Source organism: Hevea brasiliensis, chromosome 18, assembly GCF_030052815.1.
Source record: "Hevea brasiliensis isolate MT/VB/25A 57/8 chromosome 18, ASM3005281v1, whole genome shotgun sequence".
Lineage (NCBI taxonomy): Eukaryota > Viridiplantae > Streptophyta > Magnoliopsida > Malpighiales > Euphorbiaceae > Hevea > Hevea brasiliensis.
This window is the reverse complement of record NC_079510.1, coordinates 40,237,156-40,258,720: the sequence shown is the minus strand read 5'-3', so window position 1 is coordinate 40,258,720 and position 21,565 is coordinate 40,237,156. Positions and strand designations below refer to the sequence as shown.

The following is a 21,565-nucleotide window of genomic DNA, read 5'->3' as shown; positions in this document are numbered from 1 at the left end:
AAACTATATTATTTTGATTGTACTTAATCATGACCCGAACCCGTGAGTCTTGAGTCATGGCTGACTATAGAGTCTCTAATCTATATAGCAAGCCTAACATAACCAAACATTACAGTAAGCTTGAATTCAAGAAATTGAATGGACAAGCATGGCTATAAATTAGGCAATTCCCGTAGGAGTAAAACGCACCCCACCAATAAGACATCAATCACATGCAATTCAATAGAGAGCATTCGGTTCAAATCAAATCAAACTGAATCAAATTATGAAAATCAAATTATATATTTTAGAAACCGAACAAAATTGAAATGGATGAAAAATCGAATCGAATCGAATCGCTCTATTTCGATTCAGTTTAATTTAAACCGATCGATTTTATTTTTTATTATTTTTTAATTTAGACTTAATTTTTAAGTTATTTATTTTGATTTTAACCTTGATTTGAACCTAATAACCATTAATCAATGAAATTAAATAATATATATATATATATATAATTCATAAATTTTTCATAAAAATAAATTAAAAATTAAATCAAATTAATGAATTAAAACAATTCTATTCAATTTATTTAATTTGAACTAAATAATACCGACCCTTAAATTCACTCTCAACACAGCTCACAAGGCAGCATGCACTATACATATTGCAATAATATAACAGAGGGAGTTTCGCTCAATCTCACAACTCATAAGCATTAATATAATAACATACAATTGGGGAACTCCGACTTCATACATAACATAACAAATTGGGGAGCATAACTCAAATCTTAAACAGCCATCCAACATGCATCATATATATTTTGCGTATTCCAAACTATCCACTCAGGTCACGGTGAAACACGACGAGTATAACAATTTATAATACAAAACCAAAGGGCAAAACAAAGCTTGCAAAGAAAACTTGGCTATAACTATAAATTTAAAATCTCAAATAAAACTTAATTGAGCTCGAATTAAATTAGTTAATATTTTTAATTATATAATAATTTATAAGAATAAAAATATGATTTTAAACAAGTTCAGATACATTCACAAGCTGCTCGAATCCAACATTATGTCACTCAAATTTATCTCGTCAAATAATTCGAACTATAACAACACAAATAACTCAACTCATTTACACTAACTAAAAATATATTACAATGTTTCCCTCTTTAAAAAAAAAAAATATATTATGATCTTCCATTAATTTTATTTATCTGATTAGTGATTTGCATCGAATCAATAAGTAAACTCTCGGAGTAATTTTCCTTTTCCAGTTAAGAAACCACGATTTGAGGCAGATTAGTGCTTAAATCCACCGCTCCGGTGACGTGGCGTTCAGTGATTAGTCACCACATAAGATATTACGCATAATAAATGCTTCTAAAAAGGTCACAGCAACCAGAGGAGGAGAATATTAATTAAAAAAAAAAAAACAGAGGAGAATATAGAATCCCTCGCCTCGTCTTCGAAATTCCACTGCACTGCTGCGTTATAGAGGGAGAGGGACGGGGACTTCGCACACAGAGAGGGAGAGGAAGAGGAAGAGAGCGGGTATCTGTAAATAACAATAAAATACTTAGCAGATCTTAAAGATTGATTCCGTTTAGCAATGGCTCAGCCTCTCATAAAGAAAGATGACGACCGCGACGACGAAGGTGTGGGATCAGTTTTTTTTTTTTACTTACGATTCGATCTCGTTTTTTTACCCAATTTCGTACAACGATTCATTTCCTCTATTCAATTTGGGGCATAATTTCCAATTTTTTTTGTTTACCAGCATTAGATCAGTTGTTAGCTTCTAGATCTGTGTCATTTCTCTAATTTTGGAGACGTTTGCTTGTGTATTCTATGTTAATAGGTTAAAATTTGGAGAGCTCGTGCACTTGTTTTAGCCGATTTTATGCAGTTTTAGTTGATCTGATCTCTGTTCTTCTTATATGTAAACATTAAAGTTGGTGGATGCTTTTCAAATCTCTAAATTCAAATGTATTGCTTTCTCAATGTAACTCTATTTGAACAAGTTGATTTAATGTGGACTGTTTAGCGACTCGTAATTTTTTATTCTCAAGTGAGATGGCACTGTAATTGTTCTTTTATTGATATTGTTTGTTAGCCAGTGACAATTCAGAATCGGGTAAGTTTAAATGTTAAGCAGTTTAGGCTCTCATTTCCAGGGATCTTATAGAGCTCTGTATTTGCTGACTTGCACTTAATATCATTTTATTTTCTTTATCTACACTTACTATATTAATTTCTTTAATGTGGATTGTTAGTAATATAGATCTCCTAGATTAAGGTGTATTTTCAATCATAGTTCAGTTTGTGGAAATAAGCCATAACATGCGTAACTGTGTAATGTTTATTTTTTTGACAGCGGAGTATTCTCCCTTTTTGGGGATTGAGAAGGGAGCTGTTCTTCAGGAAGCAAGGGTTTTTAATGATCCTCAGCTTGATCCAAGAAAATGCTCTCAGGTTTTTTGCTTTATACTGTCTCATTTTCTATTTACAATATGTAGGACCTGCTTGTGCTTGTGCAGAGAAGAAGAGTGGGGAGGGAGAAATTTCTGGACTTGTTAATGGATTTTGGTATGCTATTTCCTTGCAGGTCATCACAAAGCTTCTTTATCTTTTGAACCAAGGAGAAACATTCACTAAGGTGAAGTTTTTCTGCTAGTTAGCTTACATCTTAATTGTCTCTTGATTAACAAGATCCCGTACAAGCCACTATTACATATATGCTGTAGCAGAATAATGAAAACATCATCTGAATTATGCCTTTTTGCATTAATTTTATAGATTGAAGCCACAGAAGTTTTCTTTGCTGTGACAAAGCTTTTCCAGTCGAGAGATATAGGTTTGAGGAGAATGGTCTATTTGATGATAAAGGAATTATCCCCATCAGCAGATGAGGTTATATGCTATGCTTTAATTAGCATCTGATATTGTTGCGTTATTAGTATTTATTGTTTTGTGCAAGTATAGATACTGAGTGACCATTCCTTTCTGCTGAAGGTTATCATTGTCACAAGCTCCCTTATGAAAGACATGAATAGCAAGACTGATATGTACCGTGCAAATGCTATTCGTGTGCTTTGCCGGATAACAGATGGAACCCTACTCACCCAAATTGAGCGATATTTGAAACAAGCAATTGTTGACAAGAATCCAGTAGTTGCTAGTGCAGCTTTGGTTAGTGGGATCCATTTACTCCAGGTACTATTTAATTGTCTTAGCAGCAAGGTTCTTTGGTTTTTTTTTTTTAATCAGTCTTTCCAGAGTGATTTAATATGTTCTTTTCTGTTTGGCAGACAAACCCAGAGATAGTGAAGAGGTGGAGTAATGAGGTTCAGGAAGCTGTGCAATCAAGAGCTGCCCTTGTACAGTTTCATGCATTGGCATTGCTCCATCAGGTATACCGAGTTTTTAGTTTGATTAGCACTCCCAGCTTTGTATAAAACTAAATGTTATGTTGTAAGATTCAAACCAAATACATGATGTAATTCTTAACATGTCTACCTGAATAAAAGTGTGTTTTTGAAGATCAGTGGATAGAGGGAACAAACTTGCTAGGGGTGATTGGTTTTGCTCATGTGGAGTGGTTTTGAGTTTAAGTTGCAACATTAACAACTTCACTGCCAAATATAAATGGTGCAAGAATTTTTTAATAATATTTTTACTTTTAAATCATAGATACAAGCATTCTGAAATCTACCTTATCATTCTTTAACACTTACCATCATTTTTTTAGTTGTTCTATATTTATCTTTCCTATTTCAATTTTTGCTAAATATGGGTATCTACATGTTCGTTTTTGCAAATTTCAATTTTTTGTGGTTGCACAAAGCTTATTCATGGATGATTGCCATGTTGAGTTTATCATCACTTAGTTTAGTAGCTGAGTAAATATTTGTATTTGTTGTGATTTTATTTCTAGCAATAAGGAAGAGTTTGGTGCAAGATTAAAAAATTGAAGGTTAAGAGTAATTGTTGAAGGGGTAAAAAAAAAAAAAACATTAATGGTGTAACAGTTAATGATGTTTGGTAAGGGATAAATAATTAAAGATGTAATAGTTAATGGTGTTTGGTAGAAAAAAAATTAAAAGATGTCTTAGCGTCTATTAAGTCTTCTTAACCTAGCACCCCCAAAGTTAATATTTAACCTCTAAAGAGGGGATAAATGTTAACTAGGTTAAAAATTAATTTAGCCTCTTATTAGCATCCAAACAATAGTAATAAGGGGTCAAAAGTTACAAAGGTAATAATTACCCTTTATTAACCATGTGCCAAATGCCCCATAAGTATCAATACTGTAGGTGATGACGGAAATTATAATTGCTTTGCGTAAGAACTTTTTAATGTGACATTGGAGAACTTTGGGAAAAAATCTTAGTTAAAATATCTCTCTGCATCAAGGTTAGAAGGCAATGGCCTGGACGTTATCAAGTTTTTGGGTCCAGTTTATTGTGTGACAATTGAGACTTGGGAAAGTACATTTCACAGTAGTTTGTGTGCTTTGGGAATGGTTGCTACAGAAACTGTTATTGAGCGTGTATGTATGCTTAAATTGGACAAATGCTTTGAAGATGGTTGTGCTTTTACACTTGCAGATACGACAGAATGATCGACTAGCTGTCAGTAAGTTAGTTACCAGTTTGACCAGGGGAACTGTTCGCTCACCACTTGCCCAATGCCTGTTGATACGTTATACTAGTCAGGTGATTGTACTCTCCTTAGAACATATGTTTTTGATATTTATAATTTGTATGGGCAGATATATAATGAAATTGTTGTTATGTGCAGGTTATTCGTGAGTCAGCTGCTAACACACAAACAGGGGACCGCCCTTTCTATGATTTTCTTGAAGGTTGTCTACGCCATAAGGCTGAGATGGTGATTTTTGAGGCTGCTAGAGCTATTACAGAGCTTAGTGGAGTGACAAGCCGAGAACTGACTCCAGCAATCACTGTTCTCCAGCTCTTTTTGAGTTCTTCCAAACCTGTGCTGAGATTTGCAGCAGTCCGCACTTTGAACAAGGTAGACTGATTTTTCTTTAAGCAAATAAAGGCTATACTTTTGCAATTAGTATGTCCAAGTATTTTGGTGTAAAGAACACTGGTTGTTGGGTAATTACTTGTTTTGAGGAGAATGGGCGATGGTCTCCTTTTGTAGTTAGTTTTCAAGGATTTGGAGAATTATGTACTCCTGCTGAAATTTTCATTGATTTGCAGGTGGCCATGACTCATCCTATGGCGGTCACTAACTGCAACATTGATATGGAGAGTTTAATTTCTGACCAGAACAGAAGCATTGCCACACTTGCAATCACAACACTGCTTAAGACAGGAAATGAATCAGGTGTGGATCGCCTGATGAAGCAAATAACAAATTTCATGTCAGATATTGCTGATGAGTTCAAAATTGTTGTGGTGGAAGCCATAAGGTCACTGTGTTTGAAGTTTCCCTTGAAGTATAGATCACTGTGAGTGATATTTTACCTGCTTTTGTTGTTATTAGAATTATTAGAAACACAAGTTAATGTTCTTATCTTCCTTGTTATGTTATTTTCAGAATGAACTTTTTGAGCAATATCCTTAGAGAAGAAGGTGGATTTGAGTATAAAAAGGCAATTGTAGATTCCATAGTGATCCTCATTAGAGATATCCCTGAAGCAAAGGAAAGTGGGTTGCTTCATTTGTGTGAGTTCATTGAAGATTGTGAATTTACATACCTTTCAACACAGGTGACATATGAATACAGTGATGCAATTCTAGTTGACTGAACTCTTGGTCTTTTCTTTTGTTCTGTATTTATCCTAATTATCTTGTTATTAGATACTCCATTTCCTGGGGAATGAGGGGCCAAAGACCTCAGATCCCAGCAAATATATACGCTACATCTACAACCGTGTGCATCTTGAGAATGCTACTGTTCGGGCTGCTGCAGTGAGCACATTGGCAAAATTTGGTGCTTTAGTTGATCCATTGAAGGTATTATTGGCATATGAGTGCATGTGTTATCTGCTTCATGTATTCTAGGTGAATTCAGTTGCTGACAGTTGGTTAATATTATTGGTTCCATCCAGCCGCGCATTTTTGTTCTGCTGAGACGCTGCCTCTTTGACAGTGATGATGAGGTGAATTTCTATATAACAGTGGAAATTTTGAAGTTTTCCAATATATATATGTATATATTTGTTTGGGAGCATGTACATGTATGGTAAATGAGTTTTTATTACTATCTATAATCTCTTCAGTGTTCCTGGGTGATTGTTTTACCTGTTAAAAAAACTTTGTTGTTGTTTGGATTGTCTTTAAGTGGTTATATCTAATGACTTGTTTTGCAGGTTCGTGATAGGGCAACACTTTATATTAATACACTTGGTGGTGATGGTCAAGTTGTTGAAACTGATAAAGACGTACAAGCCTTTCTCTTTGGTCCACTAGATATCCCGCTAGTTAACCTGGAGACAAGTTTGAAAATTTATGTAAGTTTTTCTGTCAGATGGTTCTATTTCCATAGCACAAGTGGCAATATTCACTGCTTCGTTAATGTTATTATATTTTAAAAAAAAATTATAATTATGAACTTTTACCTTTAATTGGTGTATTATCTACAAGCGTTGAGAATTTTAGAAGATAATGATAAGCTCCAATTATATATAGCTATATCTCGCTTTAATGGCCACTAACATCATAGTCTTTACGGGTTTCTTTGGAAATACCCTAGGCAGATGATACCAGATCAAGGAACCCAATAAATTTTCATCCTGTGGCCTGCAAGTGACTAGGAAGACTTCATACAATAAAGGCTTTAATGTAGTAGATGATGGTGTAATGATGGAACCTGGATCACATAGAACACTATTTTGGGCAATGAGAATGATTTAAGCATGGGCATTAATTACATTGTGACCTAATCAACATTACTAATATTTATGAAGCAGTGGAAAAAAATTCCTTTTGACTAGAAAGAGTCCCCACCTTTTGTGCCTGTTGTTCATTTTGGTTGTCATCTTTTTAATGCATTTATTGTTGGCACAGGAACCTTCAGAAGAACCTTTTGATATTAATTCTGTGCCAAAGGAAGTTAAGTCTCAGCCACTTGCAGAGAAGAAAGCCCCAGGCAAGAAGCCGACTGGTCTTGGTGCACCTCCAGCTGGTCCTCCATCTACTGTTGATGCTTATGAAAGACTTCTTTCCTCCATCCCAGAGTTCTCAAACTTTGGGAAGCTTTTCAAGGTTTATTGTCTAAATTTTCTTTAACAAATTACCTTCATGGTACAATTTGCATTTAATGAATTCTTTGGTCTTATTTATTTGCTTTATCTATATTTGTCTTCAACAGTCTTCGGCACCTGTGGAGCTTACAGAGGCAGAGACGGAATATGCTGTTAATGTTATTAAGCACATTTTTGATGGCCATGTTGTGTTCCAGTACAATTGCAGCAACACAATACCAGAGCAATTACTAGAAAATGTAGTGACTGATTTTACAATAGCAATTAGTTCCATCTTTTCCATCCTTATATGTTCAGGGCTGTCTTTATAATGTTTTCATCTGTTGTCAGGTTATTGTTATTGTGGATGCTTCTGAAGCAGAGGAATTCTCTGAGGTAGCATCCAAGCCTTTAAGATCTCTTCCTTATGATTCACCTGGACAAACTTTTGTGGCATTTGAGAAGCCAGAGGGAGTCCCAGCAGTTGGAAAGTTTTCGAACATGTTGAGATTCATTGTTAAAGAGGTAGTCTTGCCCTCATCCTGCAGTGATGTGTACTCTTCTCTTTATGAGCTTTTTTTGTGGTTCTTATTTTGGAATTCAACTAGGAAATTAACTGTGATTTGATCTGTTGAAGTTATTTTGGGCACATGTTTATAAAGGGAACATAAAATATTGTGCTTAAGCTGGCCTGCTAAAAACTTTCAAGGAGTTGTTACTGGTACAGAAAGGTCAATTAAAATATGGATTTTCATTTCTTGGTTGGGGGCTTTACTCCAGGTTGATCCAACTACTGGCGAAGCAGAGGATGATGGTGTAGATGATGAATACCAACTTGAGGACCTGGAGGTGGTTGCAGCAGATTACATGATGAAAGTGGGGGTCTCCAATTTCAGGAATGCATGGGAAGGCATGGGCGCTGACTTTGAGCGTGTGGATGAATATGGCCTTGGCCCAAGGGAGAGCTTGGCTGAAGCTGTTAGTGCTGTCATCAGCCTTCTTGGCATGCAGCCCTGTGAGGTCAGTTTGTCATTAATAAATTGCAGAATCATCAGTTGATTACTAGAGATGTGAATGTATGCGGGACACAGGAATTGGCCTATAATCTATTGTTTTCTTGTTGCATATCAAGAAATTGAATCATCATAAAAGAGCTGAAACACTTGATGCTATATGATTCTTGAAAATCAAGGATTAACTATTTTGATAGTTGGTTGGCACTGCATGATGCTAGAAGGAAGCTGTTATGAAATCTTTCAAATCTTGTCATTCAGTTCATACAATTGCCTTTGGTCCTTTTTTTTTTTGTTTTTGGCTTTTCTCAAATTGTACTTCGTTTCTGGATATGTCCTTATAATAAATCTTCTGGGATTGCGCAGGGCACAGAGGTTGTCCCAAGCAATTCAAGGTCACACGCATGCCTACTGTCTGGTGTTTTCATTGGCAATGTGAGAGTTCTAGTGCGGTTGCAATTTGGAATTGATGGTCCAAAGGAGGTTGCAATGAAACTGGCTGTCAGATCTGAAGATGAATCTGTCAGTGATGCCATCCATGAGATTGTAGCAAGCGGCTGATTGGTTAATCCAGTGATTGTTGCAGTCTTAGGCTGTTATTTCAATTTCTTAAAATGCGATCAAAGGCAGATAATATTTGTTATAGAAAAGTTAGTCCTTTCAGAATGAGAGCTGGGCAATTTTTTAGGGGCAGTGAAGAATTTTCAGAGCTTATTTCTCGTCTTTTAATCTGGCTATAATTCTCGTGTATCATTTATATCAGATCTGAAAAAGGATTATATTTTATTTTCCTTTTAAATTTTGTAAGTGGGATAAAGTATAGGTTCCATCAAGCTTCGTTTATGGGATATGAATTTTGGGAGGCTTTGTCCTCATTTGTTTCAGCATCAAAGTATTGTGAATTGAAATATATTGTAATTAGAGCATTCCTCCGAGAATTTTATGCGTGCTTATGCATTTTTTTGTCCCAAATGAAGTCAATTTTTATTCTTGCATGAGACTCATTTTCCTCCTGCATAAACATGTATACGATAGAATGTATAGAAAACCATTAGTTCAGGTGTGTTTCTTTCTGCGCACCAATTCATCTCCTCCACTTTAAAATTCCTCTTCCTAAATTTATCCCATTTGGTCCTATTTGTCATTCAAATAAACAACCATTCTACTGAAAATTATTATCAGATGCCCTTCGCAGTTTGAGTAATCAACGATAGGGTTTTACGTCATTTTCAAAATTTGCATTTTAATCTCTTTGATTGTGTTAGTAGGAAAACAGTGTTGTCCTCAAAAAGTGCGTTACAAACATATATATTAAATTTTTTTTATTAAAGTATATATTTTTTGAAAAAATAAGATATTGTATTAATTATGTTCAAATTAAAGAGGACGCTTATACTTTTGTCTAATCACTCCTTTGATAAGATACTTTTAACCCGTTGGCTCATTTGCTCGATTCCAAATTTCAAGCTAAACATCCTACAGCTAGAGGTTAACGAACAGTGGTCTTAGCTCTTAGTCTCTATTTATTCTTTAATCAATTTTAACGAGAAGTCGTCAAGAACCCAGTTTTCCTGTTACAATAAACCGGCAAAGGATAAAACTCAGTTTGTTTTCACATTAAGGATAACTGGAAACAAAGCAATAGTACAAGATTATGGTTTCTTCACATCAACTTACTGAGAAAACATTGAAATTCTACCCAGGAAGCACAAGGCATTCTGCAGGTGGCAGGAACCAATGACCCTTACATGAGAGAGAACTGCAATTGCAAAGAAACACTTCTTTCTTCTCAAATCACCTTCCTATGGCCTCCAAACGCCCAAATCTGTATGAGTAAAAACATAAACAAACACTAAATCTGTGTAAAAGTTTATAGCCAATTCTTATACAAAAAGAATTATCATCATACTGACATGAAAAAAAATATATATATATTCAGCTTTCAGCGTGGGTTATTACAAATTTACAACCAGCAAGGTGTACACACACACACACACACACACACACACACACACACACACACACACACACGGAAACAACTTTTCTGCAAAGCAGGGGTAAGGCTGCATTCTGCATGAAATCAGAGAATTTAAAAGGTTCCATTCACACTTTAAACACACTTGAAAAATAATAATAATCCAATGTCAACATAACAGTGATAGCATGAAGATGAGATTTTTCTATTGGGTTCATACACAAGTCATTTCCTTTTTCCTAGACAGATGTTCTAGAGATATAATATATGCCGGCATAGTTGATTTACACACACAGTACACACACACACACACACACACATAATGTTTAAATGCTTCCAAGGGCAAAAGTTGCATTAATTTTTAAAGTTTATCTATAAGCATATAGAATAATAAAACTGACAAACAGATGATGGTCATTACCATCAAGTAGTAAGGAAAAGAAAGGAATGATTGTTCAATGCAGCAAAAATTTGCCACTTTCTAAGTGATCACTGGACAATCTTCCAAAATATTTAGGTTAATACAATACATGTTTTCAGAAGACCAAACATACAATAATCACGTCTAAATGGGAGAAAATTTATAGACACATCGCACGTAGGATTGAGGTACGCTAATATCTAAACAGCCCATTGCATAACATTCACAATCACCAAAGAAAACTTCATCTTTTCGTCTATATCAATTCAGCTAATGATATAATTAAAAGGCACCTATCAATCTTGACATGGGTATTAATGCTTTCAGCAAGGTCTCCCAACACAAAGACCAGAAAAATCCCACATTTTTTTAGCAATCTTATATTGGGAAACAATTCTGTCATATAAATCAGATGGCATCAAATGAAATAACATGGGTTGGTCTTCCAGACTAACCTTCAGGTTTGTATCATAACTTCCTGTACACAAGGCACTTCCATCTGCTGACAAGCCCAAACAGCTTATCCGGCTCTCATGTGAGTTCTGCAGAGATCCCAAGTTCAAAACAACCTGTAAAATAACAAAATTGTGATTCAAGTCAATAATATGCAATGTTATAGGTGACTTAAGATCAGCCACAACTCATGCAAGCTTGCAGATACATCAATGGGAAAGAACAAATGGAAACTGAAATGACTCTAAACAAAAAGGGATATCTGAGCACTTTAATGAATGTTGCATTTACTTTTAAGAACAAAGGCTAAATCTACTAGATCAGACACTTCCTGCAATGCATTTAAGGACATATACAACCCACACTCAGGGTGGGGAAACTGATCTTTCTTAAAATGATTGTACCAACAGGAAAAATAATAAAATAAACAAAAACTACATTAGATCTGTAGGGAAAATTATTATAAGTAATTTAGGAATAAAAAATTTGTTCCCATGAAAATTACAGTAACAATGGCACAGATGAATAGAAAACAAAAACAGCATAGACTTCTATGCTAGATTAACTTCTGATTTAGGGGAAGTAAATTGTGCAACAAAGAAAATTCAATCCCCTGCAGCGCATAAGAACAGAACATAGTGAACTCAATTACAGAGTATGTGCATACCTGCGCTAATAAAGTATCCCAAACATAGCAATCACCATTTGAATATCCAGCAAAGAGAAGTCTTCCTGATATGGAGAATGCAATAGAGGTCACATGTGGGACTTCATTGTCACTGCGCTGTTGATAGTATACTTGGAGTTGGTGTCCAGTTCTAATGTCAAACAACCTGCAAGTTCCATCATCTGATCCCGTTCCAAATCTATTGCCATCTGGAAAGAACTTCACAGCATTAACATCTCCCTCATGCCCATGAAAAGTGCGCACAGCTCGACTTGCAACACGGGTGTCCCACAACCGGGCAGTTGAATCACACGAACCAGATACAAACATTCTCGAGTTTGACCCATTGATAGAAACACTGAAACGCGGAATGCTTAATATTTTAAAAATAGCTCTCAAAAGAATAACTATCTAGATAAAGTTTTTGTTGTTCTACATAAAAAATAAAAAAAAAAACACTCAAAATCGCTTTTTCTGTTGTTTCAAAGGTCATTATGGTGTTATCCAATTGCTAATAGTGTGATGTTTATTTCATCACATACTTTGAAGAAATAGGAGCACAAATCAATGAGAAGCCACATTCTCAACATGAAAAAAAATACTACTGGAGTAGGAACTACAAGCTTACTCAGAAATATTTAGCAATCTAGCCCTTTACTCACAAGAAATAAGTGGCCAAAATTTTAAAATATTAATTTTGCATATACCTGTGCTAAACTATAAAAATTTGGAACCTATAAGAAACAAATTTTCTTATAAAATTACATCCTCCAAGGACAGGTGACAAAATCATTAGGCCAGAAGCTAACTTGGGAATCACCTAATATACCTTAGCACATCAGCAGTGTGTCCAGACTGAAACTCTCCTCCAAACACAGAAGTTCTAAGGCCTGTTGTAATATCCCACAAAATACAAGTCTGATCACCAGAACTTGTAATTAGATGAGTGTCCTCATCCGGCACATACTGACAGGAGGAAACATAACCCTTGTGTCCACTAAGCATCTTTGATACTGGCAGGTTCCCATCCTTATCGGTTGGGGAATTCAGGTTGAAAATAGAGCACACACTATCAAGACCACCACAAGCAACAGACTGACCAGTTGGAGAGAAAGCACAAGTCATAACCCATGCACAAGGCAACTTTATGGCATGAGTTTTCTGGCTTGTTAGGGCATTCCACACTATCAACCGCCCATCTTGAGATGCACTGACAATTCGATTCTTTTCAGGAGTCCAATCCAATGAATACACCTGCAAAATTCTTAAATATCAAGAACCCATTTTTACAATAATGAATGGGTGATCTCATTTCTTTCACTTGGTGCTTTGAAGTTTGATGTTAACATATCAAACTATGGTTCAAGAGTAACTTATAACATAGTAGATGTGCCAACCAACTGCATAAGATATAAGGAACATATGACTAAAAATTCAGCAGGGCACATATGAATGGGAACCAATTTAGTAATGGATTCAGCCACTGAATCAGGATCTTTCATCTAATCTAGAAGCTGATGACTCTCTTCGCATGTGAGGTTGTGCACATAGAATCATTTCTATATACGATTTCAGTTGAGACTTGAGTGCCAAGAAAATGTGATAGTGAAGTGAGTGCACGAGAGAGAGAGAGAGAGAGAGAGAGAGAGAGTATGGAGAGGGTTAAATACAAAAACAAATAAGCAAGAAAGTTGGCAAGATATTAATATGATAACTAACAGACAATATTCCACCACAATAATAGAGTTAGTTAGCTTATGTGTGTTGCCGTAAAGATTGCTATTGTTATTTTCTCTGTTCCTTTTGACATGGTAGTTGTTTCAAGAATGAGCGGAGGATTTGTGGCTAAATTCAAGTGGGAGCTGAGGGGGAAAATGGAGAAATTATTGACTGAGTGGTTTTTAGGAGAAAATAAGCAGAATATCTTCTTAGTTTAGACAATGAAGTTGGAAAAGTAGAATGAATGAGGATATTTTGAGAGGAAATAGGGCCGCCTGGATCCAAAGATTGCCGAGGCTATGTGTTTCAGAGAAGCTCTTAGCTGGGTTAACGCCCATTCTTATCAACGAGTTATATTTGAGACTGATTATTACTGCTAGTTCAGGCAGTGATGGGTGATCAGGTAGATGCTTCCTATTTTGGGGCAATTGTTCATCATTGTAAAGGTCTTAATAAACCAAAGCTCTGTGGTATTTGTGTTAAGAGATCAGCGAACCATGCTGCTCATTTGTTGTCAACAACAGCCAGTTCTGAGTCTGGTCTTTAAGAAGTGGGGTGCTGCCCCTCCTCAATCCATTTTGTACGCTTTGTGTACTGATTTGTCGTAATGAATTTTAGTGATTTCCTTTACAGAAAAAATGACACTAACCAAAACAAGTAAATCAAAAAGGAAAACAAACACACACAAGTATGCAAATACTTATATGAACAAATTCAAATAGTATATAGCAAACGTTTATGATTCACCTTGCCAGTATGTCCCTGAAGCGTCCTGCAGCACACCAGATCGGTGGCCCCAAAGCTTACCTGAGACTTCCCCTGCGCCCTCGCATATCCGGCAACTGCCATAACGTCAATCAGATCTATTTTCGGAGAAAAAGAAATCCAAAAGGAAGGGAGGAAACAAACACAAATATCCAATTCGAAGAACACAAGAAATTTTAAAACGCAATAAAATCTGACAAAAAAACAGAAAATACCATCAGTGTCGAGCAACAGAAGGCGCTTCTGCTTCAAGCGTTCTCTAAGACTATTCACCGTTTCAGTGGCCGCGACGTGGCGGGCCTTTAGCTCCGCTACAGACATTTCTTATAAAGGAAACCGAAAATTAAACTAAAAAGCAGCCATTTCTTTTCAAGTTCGGATTCGATTCTGAGCTGAAAAAGTAAAGTAGCGAACAGAAAAGGGGAGAGAGAGAGAACGAAAGAAAATTAGGCGTAGTTCAGAAAAAACAGATTTGATCTCGATGATTCGAGAAAGTAAAGAAATGGCTGCTTCCGAGATTGAGAGAGAGAAAAGGAGGAGTATACGGTGGAGGAGTCAAAGACGGAGGAGGAGGAGTTGGTGGTGGTGGTAAAGAGGTCTCTGAGAAAAGAAAAATGTTTCTGAGAGGTAACAGAGGGTAGAGGTAAGAGCGAGACTGAATTGACTGACGCCGCCGGGCCCACATGTTCCCACGTGTCAACTATGTTGATGTATCTTGCGCTTGACACGGATCATCTGGACCCACAAGAAATTGGTTTCTTATGTGATATTTATTTTCTTTTCCTTTTTTATGAAAGATCTGTTGTTATTTATTATTTACCCTATTTTTAAAATAATAATAGTACTATCAATTTTGTGGGCGAGGAATACTATGCGCGATTTTTTAAAAGAAAAATTATTGGAGGAGAAAGCTTAAAATTGCGTTTAAATTTTTAACTCACGACTAAATAAAGTTTATTTTAAAATTTTTGTTTTAATTATGGGCTTAATTTTTTAGGTTCTCGCACGGTCCATAGAGACTGAGAGCTTATGAGAAATTTAGTGCGCTATTCGAGCAGGATAACCTTTTCGGACTAAGTGATATCAGAGCCTCGTAACGTTTCGGGGGTCTCGGGTTTGATTTACCGCATAAAAAGCATTCTGTGCTAAGAGTGGGCCTGGAGAATCCAGAGTCTGCGCAAGTGGAGTCGTGGTGGGTTGGACCCTGGCCGTGCGCGGCCCATGGAGACTGAGAGCTTATGAGGAATTTAGTGCGCTACCCAAACAGGATATCATTTTCGGGCTAAAAAAATGAATATGATCATTCACTGTCTGATAAAAATTAGAGAAAGCTCACCAAAAAAATAAGAAGAGCCTAGCCGGACATATAATTTAATGCGGTTTAATATTGAATTTAGGGAGTTTAAATTAATTTTATAAATAGAAATATTATTTTAAATATTAAAAAAATAATTAAAAAATATTTTATTATTTTAATATTTATATAATTAAAATATATTAAATTTAATTTTAAATTATTTTTTAATATTTTTTAATTATTATATTTTAAAAAATAATAACAATGTTAAACAGCCCTTAATTTTATTTTTAAGATTTTAGTTTTGTAAATCAAGTTCCAAAGGAATAATAATTGAAGTCAACCCACAGAACAACAACCCCCTCAAGTGAAGGATAACGATGGCGAGGTCAATGATTGAGAGGATCCAGTCTTTTTTCCTAATTTTTTATACTCGTGGTTTAGGTTTAGACCTTTTAATGCCATCGAGTGAAAGTCGCTACCCATTGCCCATCTGTTCATGATAGAACTCAGAATTCTCTTGAGCTTTGCCTTCTCTAAGAACCAATCATGAAATAGCACATGTCCAAAACAACAGTTTGGACAAATAGATTTTTTTTTAATATTTATTATTAGTGACATGGATGAATACCAAACTGGAAAATTTTGAGAGACACAAGGGTGTACAAAGTAATTTACATACAGTTCATTTACTTCGCAATTCACTCTCTGCTGCTCTCTCATTATTACATTTCTCTCCGCTTCCCTGTCCCTACTCCTGTTTTCTTTCCTTTCCAATTTCCCCTTTCTAGCACTTTCCTCCTATTAGACTCTCAAAACCTTCATCTTCCATGTCAATCCAAGCCCTCCATTTTCCCCACACTCTATATTATTAATATATAATATAAATTATTTAATAAAAAATTAATATAAATTTTAATAATATATTTATATTTTTTAAAAAATTATAATATTTAAATATTATATATAAATTTATATACTTTATTTTATATTCTTTAATTAATTTTGTAAATATTTTGACATAAATATAATAATTATTAAACTAATATTCACTCAAGCATATATTAAATGCATTAAATAAATAATAATAATAATTATTATTATTATAGTCGTATAGATATCAAAGTGTATCCTAAAATACAGCATAAAACAAAAGTTAAAAACATTTCCGTTGCCGGGAATCGAACCCGGGTCTCCTGGGTGAAAGCCAGATATCCTAACCGCTGGACGACAACGGAAACGATGCTAATATCTTTTCATTAATGTTAATAAAAAGTTAATACTATTTGCATAACCAACGTAGAAATTCAATGCATCCAAGCGTTAACCCGGATGGTCCTTTTCCCTTTTTGTTTTTCCATTTTTTGAAATTATTTTTAATCAAAATTTAAAATTTTTTTTAAGAACCGTTAAAATAAATTTAATTCAAATGAATTTATAAGACAATTTATGTGTTTGTAATATTTTTAAAATAATAGAATTCATTTGAATTCTATTATTTGGTATAATTAACAAGTGAAATGAGTGTTTTTATTTTCATATTTTACCCTTATTTGTTTTTTTTTTTTTATTTTTAAAATGTTCACCAATAATCAAGTGGGCCTTATTTATCTGTTTGTTGCATATGAGAATGAGGTAGGTAGAAGCAAAGCAATCCTCCTCCAGAAGAAATGAGTAATGTCTTGAATGATCAAATCAAACTATTGAAGAGAATAATTTGAAATAAATATTGGACTCTTGCACTATCTATGATGTAGAGAGATTTAAACAAGAAACATTTTTTTGAGACACCATGTGGCCTCATAATCTTTTCAGAGAAAATAAATCTTCACTTGCCACTTGCAATATATTTGCAGTTTAGGGCACTGGGTAAAAAAAATACAAAAAGGGGCTTAAATGCCAACTTGCAGCCTGCCCCACTCACCCACATCAGATATACATGATTGAAAATTTGAAACATGGTACACAAATGACAAAACCATGTGACTTGAAGTTGAGTTCAGTTCTTCACTAACATAATTGAACTTTTTTGAGCAACCTAACAGGATTTGAACACATCACTATGGGAAGAGAGACATAGAGATCTACACCAACCAATGCTTCCTAATCAAAGGAAGAATTTACAATTACTATTATAAATAAGAACCCCAATAAGAATTTACCATCTTTTATTTAGCTATCAACTTTCTTTATTCCAGCATCAAATGGATTTCCTCTTGCTTTGTCAGGTACTCCCACTAGGGTAGACACAACCATTATAACCTACATGGGAGCAAATCAAGATTAAGAAAACAAAAAAAATTCAGATGTGTAGCCAACAGCAAAAATGAATAGGAAAAAGTCTTAAAATGAGAGAAAGACGGCTATAAAGTATAAACAACCATAAAGATCAATTTTCTTTAGGTTATTGGTGGGGACTGGGGACATCACCCCCTTACAGCTTGTTTTGAGAGAGTTTTTAAAGGTAAGGGATGAGTTTTTAAAGTGCTATGCTTATTTGTTTGGGAGGAAGGTTTTTTTAAAAGAGGTAAGCTTCCAAAATCCTCAGCCTGACCTTATTTTATAAAACCTTCCCTCACTTCACATCCAAACACTGTTAAAATTCTCATGAAAATGAAGAAAAGCTAATAATCTTTCACATTGTAATAATGCATATCAGTGGTGATGCTAATCCAATAAAGAGATATCACCTTTTCTTAAAATTATTTTCTCTAATCGCCTTTTTCATAAAGTTATATACCCATTTATTAAAGAGTTGGCCATTAATTATTCTCAAATTTATTTTCTAGATAGGACATGACTTGCAAATATGTAGTCTATAATAATATATGGCCACTGTTTCATTGTGGGAATTCAATAAATCAAAAAGAAAGCTGAAGTAAAAGAAGGATTACTGGGATTATTGGATGTGAGTGTAGCAGTCTGAGAGAAATCACAATCCCATGGATTCTTGCCAGAAGTTTGGTAGTAGAGATTCATGGCAAAAGCAGCATGTGAAACCAAAGTATTTGGCTCGAAACAGGCACCTCCTGGTTGAATCGGGCTGCAATCTATGCCTTGACCACAAGCATAGTCAAGACTTCCCTGCAATTGTGCATCAGAAACACCAGCCTTGGGCATACACCAACCTGCTCCTGTTGGTTTTACTGATGGACTTGCTGGAGTTTGGGGCGTCGATGGAGTCTAAGGATGAAACAGCGTAATTTCAGGAACAGAACATATAATTTCAAGAAAACTTTCACTAGGTTTCAGCTTTTCTCAATGAAAGAAATTATGCAAACATGAATATAATCTCTTACCAGGCTACTGCTCTTTGAGAGACCAACATCATATGTCATGGAAAGGTCAGGTTTGAAAAGGCCAAATGCTCTTTCGGAGGCAGGCCCAGGCTTCAAATCCTCATCATAGATTGCAAAGAGGTATGTGTCTACAGATTTTCCGGGCATTAATGGGGTGCCAACCAATGATCTAAGGTGAGCAATCAAATTGCCATTATAGGCTCTTGCATTCTCAATACTGGGTCCAACTTCATTACTGTCACCGCGGTAAGGCCATCCAGTCTCAGCAATCAAAATCTCAATATCCTTGAATCCCAGGGCATTCAAGGCAGACCGCACAGCATCCACCTGCAATTCACAAGCCAGTCCTGAGTACTCTTGACTATTTGGGCCGGGTCAAGCCTAGCCATTTTTTTTATTGTTTTTCCTAAAAATTGAAACGATTAATTAATTATTGACTTCACCTCACCTGAGCGTCAAACATGTTCATGTACTTAATCCCATTGCCCGAGTCGACTCGTCCCGAGTTGGGTTGAAACAGGCAGAAAGCCAAGGTCTCTGGTCTGGGGTCGCTCTGGTAAGCGAAAAAGGGGTACGGGTTGATAGCAAGAGGTGACCCGTTGTCTCTCTGGAATTGGAGTAACCCTCTCATGGTATCTTGATAAGACGGGTTGAACAATCCGGAAGAGGGTGGGTCAGACTGAGACAAGACGGCCATGGAATGGACGGTGGAGACCATGATCTTGCCACCGAGTGAGGCAGCGTTAAGCGCGTTTTCCATATTTTGCATTGCGGGTAATAGTTGAGAGATCAAGTTTTGGTCCCCAGACAACACTACCTGTCAAGTGAAGCTCAATTCAGTTCCCTGGAAAAATCATATTATAAGAATCCTTAGCTCCTACCAATTACATTTCTTGATTGTTTCGTTTCAAAACCCAATTTTACTAGAATTTCTTTTAGCAGCTTGTTATGGAAATTTGAGGTATACGTATATAAAAAGTTGCAGGCGAAGAAAATGTGATGTGACCTCGTTACCAATGGTGATGAGAATGATGTTGCTAGCCGGGTAATAGGGCAAGACGTTCGAGTTGACCCACTGAGTGGCTGAGTTGGGATCGGAAGCCAAAGCTGGGATATCACCATTTCCAGCTCCAATGACGATGCCAATCCCAGTATTGGCAAGAGCCTTAAGAACCGCTGGATCGGCCCCGTAGAGCCTCACTTTCTGTATAGCCGTCGATTGCAGAAGTTTAGCGGTGGCCGCCGGTGGTGGTAGGTTGTCAGCAACCAAACCATAATTAATGCCAATAAACGACTGCGACCCTGCAAGAAAAGAAAAACAATCAAATCCAGAGAACTAGAGAAGCAAAAAGGAAGCAGATGAGGTCGTTTCCGAATTTGGTGTCAAGAAAAGCATATCCACGGTACCTTGTAATCAGTGAGACATGGCAAACAAAAAGAGTGGACATGAAAAGACTTGGCAAGTTTAGAATTCCTATTAACAAAATGAAAAAAGCTGGAAAATTGGAACTTACTGGCTAACAAGAAGAAAGCTTGGAAGAGGAAAAAGAGCACGATAAGCCTTGAAAACGCCATGTATCTGTTTCTTTCTTCTTCTTCCTATTTCTTGATGGTGCAGACTCCTAGTTCTAGTAATGTGGAAAATGGGTTTTTGGGGGTCTGAAAGGACAAAGAAGCTGGGAACTATGGAAGGGAATGTGAGGAGAGAGAGAGAGAGAGAGAGAGAGAGCGTAGTAAAGCTAGCAGCTTGTCATCCAGTGGAGTGGGTTAGATACCTATAGAGGACCCAAAGCCAGAAGAAAAAGAAGGGAAGAGTACTATAAGGGTAATAAAAATTAACTTTTTGTGTAATAGAATAGAGAAGAAGGGATTTTTGGATTGTAGCGTTGGGATCCAATTAATTAATTGATTGATTACGTTAGATGGCTGTCCTTGTGGAGTGGGACATGCGGATGCTGTCCTTCAATTGAATCAGTGATACATGAGCTGGGGCAAGAAGTTGCAGGGAAAAAAGGTGGTCAAGTTTGGGCACTCTCAGCCACCCACCTACTAATCTGCTATGGCATTGGAGAGTAAAATTTTTATATTTCTCACTACTTTCTAAAAGTGACGCCTTTCACTTTCGGCTATGCGTTCAGCTTCAGCCCTTGTACCTTTCTCTTCCGTTGTTTGGCTGAAAACGATTGGCACGTTTCTGCTGACCACTGCCCATTTTTGCTCATTTTCTTTTTCCCTTAATTTTTTATATAAACTATTATTTAAAAAAAATAGTTTTATATAAATTATTAATTAAAATATATCTCATGATTATAAATAATGCTAAAATATATCTCATGCTAAAATTCTTTCATGATTATAAATAATAATTAATAAAATAATTTATTATTATTGTTTTAATTTTTTAATTTGCTTTATTAATAGAAATTTAATTTTTTTTAATAAAAAACTTTAATTTTCTAATTTTCTTTATTAATTAAAAAATGATTTCAGAAGAAATTTATAAAAATTTTAACTTGGGGTAAAGTTATAACTAAATTAATAGAAGGTTAAATTTGCTAATTTGAATTTCATTTGAGGGGTTAATTTACAATTTTAGACTGATTTTATTTTTTTAATAATAAATAAATTATTTAAAAAAAAAAAAAAGGTTTAGGGTCATGGTCCCTTCTAGCCAATCTTATCCTATTGAACACACAATGTTCAACCAACATATATATGTAAAGGACCATATATAAAATAAATAAAATTCA

General features: G+C 35.5%; 3 protein-coding genes and 1 non-coding gene across 5 annotated transcripts; 1 reads left to right on the top strand and 3 right to left on the bottom strand.

Moving 5' to 3' along the window:
* The first annotated feature begins 1,385 nt into the window (after positions 1-1,385).
* LOC110649063 (coatomer subunit gamma-2) lies at positions 1,386-9,157 on the top strand. The gene is made up of 18 exons (XM_021803473.2): positions 1,386-1,645; positions 2,365-2,462; positions 2,596-2,646; positions 2,787-2,900; positions 3,003-3,203; positions 3,299-3,400; positions 4,598-4,705; positions 4,791-5,024; positions 5,219-5,469; positions 5,559-5,730; positions 5,822-5,977; positions 6,073-6,123; positions 6,334-6,474; positions 7,031-7,228; positions 7,335-7,466; positions 7,558-7,731; positions 7,987-8,226; positions 8,586-9,157. The coding sequence occupies exons 1-18, from the start codon at positions 1,600-1,602 to the stop codon at positions 8,778-8,780; spliced, it is 2,664 nt and encodes an 887-aa protein (XP_021659165.2). The 5' UTR covers positions 1,386-1,599; the 3' UTR covers positions 8,781-9,157.
* A 551-nt stretch (positions 9,158-9,708) lies between these two features.
* LOC110649067 (guanine nucleotide-binding protein subunit beta-2) lies at positions 9,709-14,831 on the bottom strand. Of its 2 annotated transcripts, XR_002493694.2 has the most exons (7): positions 14,435-14,831; positions 14,202-14,296; positions 12,565-12,989; positions 11,736-12,093; positions 11,071-11,184; positions 9,897-10,044; positions 9,709-9,790 (listed from the first exon to the last, which is right to left on the bottom strand). XR_002493694.2 is itself a non-coding variant. In XM_021803476.2 (6 exons), the coding sequence occupies exons 1-6, from the start codon at positions 14,538-14,540 to the stop codon at positions 10,009-10,011; spliced, it is 1,134 nt and encodes a 377-aa protein (XP_021659168.1). In that variant the 5' UTR covers positions 14,541-14,831; the 3' UTR covers positions 9,774-10,008. The 2 variants fall into 2 exon arrangements, 1 of the variants encoding a protein (XP_021659168.1); XM_021803476.2 differs by having other exon boundaries at positions 9,774-10,044.
* A 1,851-nt stretch (positions 14,832-16,682) lies between these two features.
* TRNAE-UUC (transfer RNA glutamic acid (anticodon UUC)) lies at positions 16,683-16,754 on the bottom strand. The gene has a single exon. It is a non-coding gene; the product is annotated as a tRNA-Glu (tRNA).
* Positions 16,755-17,499: 745 nt separating this feature from the next.
* Positions 17,500-20,607, bottom strand: LOC131175966 (glucan endo-1,3-beta-glucosidase 7-like). Its single transcript, XM_058140881.1, has 6 exons — positions 20,330-20,607; positions 19,822-20,117; positions 19,264-19,632; positions 18,816-19,142; positions 18,411-18,699; positions 17,500-17,778 (listed from the first exon to the last, which is right to left on the bottom strand). Exons 1-6 carry the CDS (start codon positions 20,388-20,390, stop codon positions 17,741-17,743), a joined length of 1,380 nt encoding a protein of 459 aa, XP_057996864.1. The 5' UTR covers positions 20,391-20,607; the 3' UTR covers positions 17,500-17,740.
* Positions 20,608-21,565: the final 958 nt, after the last annotated feature.